This window comes from Oenanthe melanoleuca, unplaced genomic scaffold (genome assembly GCF_029582105.1).
Source record: "Oenanthe melanoleuca isolate GR-GAL-2019-014 unplaced genomic scaffold, OMel1.0 S001, whole genome shotgun sequence".
Classification (NCBI taxonomy): domain Eukaryota; kingdom Metazoa; phylum Chordata; class Aves; order Passeriformes; family Muscicapidae; genus Oenanthe; species Oenanthe melanoleuca.
In genome coordinates this window covers 8,060,659-8,067,489 of record NW_026612650.1, presented here as the reverse complement: position 1 = coordinate 8,067,489, position 6,831 = coordinate 8,060,659, and the positions used below count along the sequence as shown (strand labels likewise).

Genomic DNA, 6,831 nt, shown 5'->3' with positions numbered 1-6,831 from the left:
AGGGGATGGAGTTTGTCTGAATTGTGTATTCCTGGTTTGTAGAGAATAAAAGGAGAGGCGCAGGTGGCCACAGGTGTGCATGTTTTTGGAGGAGCTGTCCCCCACGCACCGCAGCGCTCCGTGCCCGGCCCGGGGTCAGAGGGCGCCACTCCCGCCTGGCCTCTGATTGGCTGCAGCGGCGCGGGGGAGGAGGGTGTTGCTGAGGGGAGCAGAGCGCTGATTGGTTGGTTCGGGGAGAGGCGCGCCGCTATTGGCTGGGAGTTGCCCGCTCGATCGGCTGAGCCGGTGGCAGGAGAGCGTGAGGGGAGAGCGGCTGAGGAGGGGGCTGAGGTTGGCCCGGGGAGAAATGTGGGGAATTTGGGGGTAATCTGAGGGGAATTGAAGGGTCTGAGGTGCATTTGGAGAGGCTTTGTGGGCAATTGGGGCGGTTTGAGGGGTTTTTGCGGGGTCTGAGGTGGATTTGGTGAGAAATGGAGGGAGTTCTGAGATGGATGTGAGGTGGGTCTGGGGGGGTTTGGGGACATTTTGGGGGTCTCTGAGAGGAACTTGGGGGACTTTGGATGGAACTTGGGGGTTGTGAGTTTGGTCTGAGGAGAAATGAGGGATGGAGTTTGGGGGGCTTTGCGGAGGGTTGAAGGGAAATAGGGGGGTCTGCAGTGGTTTGCGGGGAATGGGGGGGTCTGAGGGGGCTTTGGGGAGCTTGAGAGGGTCTGGAGGGTTTTTAGAGGGGTCTGAGGGAAGGTTTTGAGAGAAACTGGGAGGGTCTGGGGGCTTTGGGGGAGTCTGAGGGGCTTTGAGGGGGTCTGAGGGAGTTTGGGGGGGTCTCAGCTGGGTCTGGGTTAAATTTTGGGGGGAACTGGCAGGGGTCCCAGGGTATTTGGGAGGGTTTAGGGTCTGGGGTGGATTTGGAGGTCCCAGGGGGTGAAGAGGTCCTGGTCCCCCCCAAATCCCCCCCTGTCCCCACAGAGGGTCCCGGCCATGGCGGTGCAGGAGCCCCGCCCCAACCGCACCATCAACACCAACAACCTCAACGAGGAGATCAACAAGGACGGTGAGGGAGGGCTGGGGGCTGTCCCCATTGTCACCTGTCCTTGTCCCTGTCCAGACTGTCATCTGTTTGTGTGTCCTCACTGTCACTTGTCCTTGTCACTGTCCCCAGAGCTGTCCCTGGGCCCTCACCTTGTCCCTATCATTTCCTTGTCCGTGCCATTGTCCCATGTGTCCCCAGAGCCAAAGCAGTCCCTCTCCCCATTGTCCTCATGGTCACCTGTCCCCACTGTCACCTGTTCCCATGGTGACCTTGCTGTCCGTGTGTGTCCCCAGAGCTGAACAAGTCCCTTTGTGTTCTCAGTGTTGCCTCTCCCCCTTGTCACCTGTCCCCACTGTCCCTGTGCTGTCCCCACTGTCCCTGTGCTGTCCCCAATGTCACCGTGCTGTCCCCACTGTCCCTGTGCTGTCCCTGTCCCCCAGAGCTGAAGAAGTCCCTCTGTGCCATTTTCTCCCACTTTGGGCAGGTTTTGGACATTTTGGGCTGGCGCAGTCTCCGCATGCGGGGCCAGGCCTTCGTCATGCTCAGGGAGATGAGCAGTGCCAGCAACGGCCTGCGCTCCATGCAGGGCTTCCCCTTCTACGGCAAACCCACGGTGAGACAGAATCTGGGGCAAAGTACCGGGGCTTGGGGAAAAAACCCAAGTCTGGGGAAAACCCCTGAAATTCTGGGAGAAAGCCTGAAATCCTGATTACAAGGAAAAACAAAATCCCCTGGGATTACTCTCAAATTAAACTGGGAATAACCCCAAAGCTTCTCCTTCTAGGCCATGGTGAGACACAAATTTGGGGGAAAATACCGAGATTTGGGGAAAGAATCTGAACCTTTGCAGAAAAATCTTGAAATTCTGGGGAAAATCCTGAATACCTGGGAAAAAAACACAAAAATACAGCCTCAAATATTCCTAAAATCCACCCTGGAACCTCCCAGAGCTTCCCCTTCTATGACAAACCTGTAGTCTGAGCCAAATCCTTTGGAAAAACACCTGAATTTTGGGAAAAATTCTGAAATTCTGGGAAAAAAAACCCAAAGTCTGGAAATTTTTGGGAAAAACCAAAAACCCAGTATCAGATGTCCCCAAAATCCCACAAAAACCCCAAATACAATCAGGAATGCTCCAAAACCCAATCAGGAGCTGCCCCAAAGCTTCCTCTGATACAAGCAATTCATGGTGAGAACTAAATCCTGGGGAAAAATCCCCTGAAATTCTGGGGAAAATCTCCTGAAATTCTGGGGAATATCCCGAAATTCTGGGAAAAAATCTTAACTCCAGCCAGGGATTCCCAAAAGTTTCCTTTCTATGCCAAGCCCAGGATGAAACCTCAAATTCAACCTGGAACTCCCAAAAATCTGTTGGAAACCCACAAATCCCTCTCGGAACTCCTCTAAAATCTCTCAGAATTCCTCACAAATTTGTCAGAAACTCCCAAATCCCCCCCTAAATCTCTCGGAATTCCCTCAAATCCCTCAGAAACCCCAAAATCACCCAGAAATCCTTCAGAAAACCCCCAGATCCCTGCTGGAAATGCCTCAAATCACCTCCAAATCCTTCAGAATCCTCAAAATCCCTCTTGGAACACCTCCCCAAATCCCTCAGAAACCCCCAAATCCATCTGGAACCTCCCAAAATCCTTTGGAACCCCAAAATCCCTCCTGGAAATCCCCCAATCCCTCAGAAATCCCTCAGAAACCCCAAAATCCCTCTTGGAACTCCCACCAAATCCCCCCCAAACCCCTCAGAAACCCCAAAATGTGGGAAGTGCCGTTGGAGAGGATCCAGTTCACCAAGAGGGACTCGGACATGGCGGCCAAGATGAAGGGAACGTTCGTGGGGCTGGAGCGGGACAAGGGGGCATAGGGAACAGTGCCTGTGAGTTATGGGGTTAGTTGTGGGGTTTGGGGTCAGTTGTGGGGTTTGGGGTCAGTTCTGGGATTGGGATCAGGATCAGCAGCACAAACAGGACAAGTGCAAGGCCAAGGGCGGGGACGCACCTGGCCCCAAAAAGGGAACGGGGCACAGGGGGCACAGGGAGCTGTGCCTGGGAGTTATGGGGTCACTTAAGAGATTTGGGGTTATGGGATGTGCGGTCACTTATATGATTTGGGTCATTTATGGGATTTGGGATCAGGTAGTTTGGGGTTCTGTCTATGCCTTTGGTATAACTTGGGGTGTTTTTGGGGTAATTTGGGGTTCTCTCTGTGCTTTGGGGTAAGTTTGGGCTGTTTTTGGGGTAATTTGGGGTTCTCTCTATGCTTTGGGGTAACTTTGGGCTGGTTTTGGGGTAATTTGGAGTTCTCTCTGTGCTTTGGGGTAACTTTGGGCTGGTTTTGGGGTCTCTCCTCAGGGGACGCCGCCGCTGGCGCAGCCGCCCCAGATGCTGCCACACCTGGGGGGGAACTGCCCTACATCCCCCCCAGGCATGATCCCAGCCTGGGAATGGCCCCAAACCCTGGAATGGCTCCCATGCCAACCCCACAGCCTGTGAGTGACCCCATAACCTGAGTTATAGGGGATTTGTGGGGTTAATGGGGCATTGATGGGGTTAAGGGGTCACGTCTCCACCCCCCGCCCCCCCAGGCATGATCCCAGCCTGGGAATGGCCCCAAATCCTGGAATGGCCCCCATGCCAACCCCACAGCCCATGAGTGATCCTATAAACTGAGTTATGGGGGATATATAGGGTTAATGGGGGATTAATGGGGGATCGATGGGGTTAATAGAGTCACATGATCCCACCCCTGGAATGGCCCCAAATCCTGAGATCCCCCCAGGAATGGCCCCATGCCCACGGGATTTGGAGTTTTTGGCAGATTTTTGGGGATTTTTGTGAGATTTTGGGGCGATGTTTTGGTGTGTATCCAGTGTGACTTTGGGCTAGTTTGGGGCTGACTTTGGCTGGTTTTGTGCTGATTTCTGGGTGATTTTCCCTGATTTGGGGCTGATTTTGGCTGCTTTTTTTCTGATTTGGGGCTAATTTTTCTGATTTGGGGATGATTTGGGGCTGATTTTGGCTGATTATGGGGCTGATCTGGGCTGCCTTTTTGCTGATTTTTGGCTGATTCTGGCTGCTTTTTTGCTGATTTGGGGCTGATTTTTGGCTGATTTTGAGCTGATTTTGTCTGTTTTGGGGCTGATCTTTGCTGGTTTTTGCTGATTTTGGCTGATTTTGGGTTGTTTCCCCGTTCCCGCAGCTGTCGGAGAACCCCCCGAACCACATCCTGTTCCTGACCAAGCTCCCCAAGGAGAGCAAGGAGCTGATGCTGTCCATGCTCTTCCAGCAGTGAGAGCCGGGAACCGGGAATTCGGGAATTCCGGGGGCTGTGGGAGCTCAGAGTGGAGAGGGGGAGGAATTTTGGGGGAAATATCAGGATTTTGGGAGAGAATTTCAGGATTTTGGCGTGGTTTCTGGATTTTTGGAGGAATGTTTCTGGATTGGGGGGTGGGGGGGCACGGGGGAATTTCTGGATTTTTGGGCAAAATTTCTGAATTTTTGAGGCAATATTCCTGAATTTTTTGGGGGAACATTCCCAGGTTTTTTGGAGGAATTTCCCCAAACTTTTGGGGGAAACATTGCTGGGTTTTTAGGGGGAATGTTTTGAATTTTTAGGGAACACTTCTGAATTTTTGAGGGGACATTCCCAGGTTTGGGGAACCTTTCCCCAATTTTTGGGAGACATTGCCATGTTTTTGACGGAACATTTCTGAATTTTTGAGGGAACATTCCTGAATTTTTTGGGGGCCATTCCCAGGTGTTTTGGGGACCATTCGCTGAATTTTTTGGGGACCATTCCTGGGGTTTTTGAGGGAACATTTCTGAATTTTGGGGAACATTTCTAAATTTTTTAGGAACATTCCTGACTTTTTTCAGGAATTCCCCAGGTGTTTTGTGGACCATTCACTGGTTTTTATCGGGTCATTCCCGAATTTTTGGGGTACCACTCCCAGGTTTTTGTGGTACCATTCCCAGATATTTTGGGGGCCATTCCCAAATTTTTGTGGTACCATGTCTGGGTTTTTTGGGGTACCATTCTCAGGTTTTTGTGGCACCATTCCTTGGTTTTTGGAGGCTATTCTGGGTTTTTTGGGGTACCATTCCTGAATTTTTGTGGTGCCATACCTGGGGTTTTTATGCAACCATTCCCAAACTTTTGTGGTACCATACCCAGGATTTTTGGGGTACCATTCCCAGATTGTTGTGGCACCATTCCTAGGTTTTTTGGGGTAGCATTCCCAGGTTTTTGGGGTACCATTCCTGGGTTTTTGTGGTACCATTCCCAGGTGTTTTGGGTACCATTCCCAGGTTTTTGGGGACCATTCCCGGTTTTTGGGCTGTCCCTGGCCCCGTTCCCCCGTGCCAGGTTCCCGGGGTTCAAGGAGCTGCGCCTGGTGCCCGGCGCCACGACATCGCCTTGGTGCAGTTGGACACCGAGGTGCAGGTGGTGCACCCGTGAGGCCCTGCAGGGCTCCAAGATCACCCAGAGCAACGCCACAAAGATCTCCTTGGCCAAAAAGTGACCCCAAACTCTGCCCCAGCACCCCCAAACCCAGCAAAAAATTGCCTGGATACCCCAAAACTGCCCTGAAACACCCCAAAATCCCAGAGCAATGCCCCAAAATCCCTGAGAAACCCCTCAAAACTGCCCCTGAATACCCAGAAACATCCCAAAATCCCAGACCAAAGCCTGAAAATCCCAGAGAAATGTCTCAAAACTGCCTCTGGATACCCCAAAACTGCCCCAAATCACTCCAAAATCCCAGAGAAACATCATGAAGATCTCCATTGCCAAAAAGTGATCCCATACCTGCCCAAACACCCCCAAAGTGGAAAAAAACCTGTCTCGTTTTTTTCCAGAGAAATGCCTCAAAGTCCCACAGCAACGCCCCAAAGTCCCAGAGAAATACCTCAAAACAGCCCCTGGATACCCCAAAGCTGCTCCATAGCACCCCAAATCCCTTCAGGCTTCCCCAAAATCAACTAGAAACACCCCAAAGTCCCATAGAAACACCCTAAAATCCCTCCAATCCACCCCAAAAATGACTCAAAGCTGCCCCCACATATTCCAAAATTGCTCAAAACCAGCCCAAACCACCAAAAATCCCAGAAAACTGCCCCAGAAATGGTCCTGACCCTGCCCCAAACCTTCCACTTGCTCCCACTCCCCCAGGTAAGTTCAGCTCTGACCAAATCCTCCTTTCTTTATCCTAAATATTTTTTTTTAATCCCAAATCCTCCTTTTTCCAACTTCAAAATCCTTCTTTGTGCACCCCGAATATCCTTTTCAGACCCCAAATTCTCCTTCTCCCACCTTAAACACTCTTTATTACCCCCCAAATCCTTTTCCCTCCCCCAAATTCTCTTTTTCCCACACCAAATCCCCTTTTCCCCACCCAAATCCTTTTCTGTCTACCCCAAATCTCCTTTTTCCACCCAAAATCTTTTTCAATCCCAAATCTCCTTTTCCCACCAAAATCCTGACCTCAGATCCTCAATCCCCACCCTAAGTCTTATTTTCCTCCCCAAAATATCTTTTTCCTTCTCAAAATCTCATTTTTCCATCCCAAATCCTTCCCCATTTACCCCAAAATCTCCTTTTTCCCACCGCAAATCCCCTTTTTAGGGTTCCCCAGGTGTTTTTGGGGTTCCCCAGGGGTTTTTGGGTTTTTCCCACCCCCAGCATTGTACCCAGGGTGTCTCTGCAGACATTGCACCTGGACCTGCCCCCACCCCAAATCAATCCCAAATCAACCCCAAACCAAGCCCAAATAAACCCCAAATGACCCC

The 6,831-nt window shown here is 51.3% G+C and overlaps 1 protein-coding gene across 1 annotated transcript; it reads left to right on the top strand.

The window, feature by feature from the left end:
- The first annotated feature begins 286 nt into the window (after window positions 1-286).
- LOC130266193 (U1 small nuclear ribonucleoprotein A-like) lies at window positions 287-5,564 on the top strand. Its single transcript, XM_056515561.1, is given in 7 exon segments — window positions 287-330; window positions 967-1,051; window positions 1,515-1,643; window positions 4,241-4,329; window positions 5,408-5,442; window positions 5,445-5,487; window positions 5,489-5,564. Coding segments are annotated over 5 exon segments (339 nt in total). The 5' UTR covers window positions 287-330; window positions 967-1,051; window positions 1,515-1,547.
- Window positions 5,565-6,831: the final 1,267 nt, after the last annotated feature.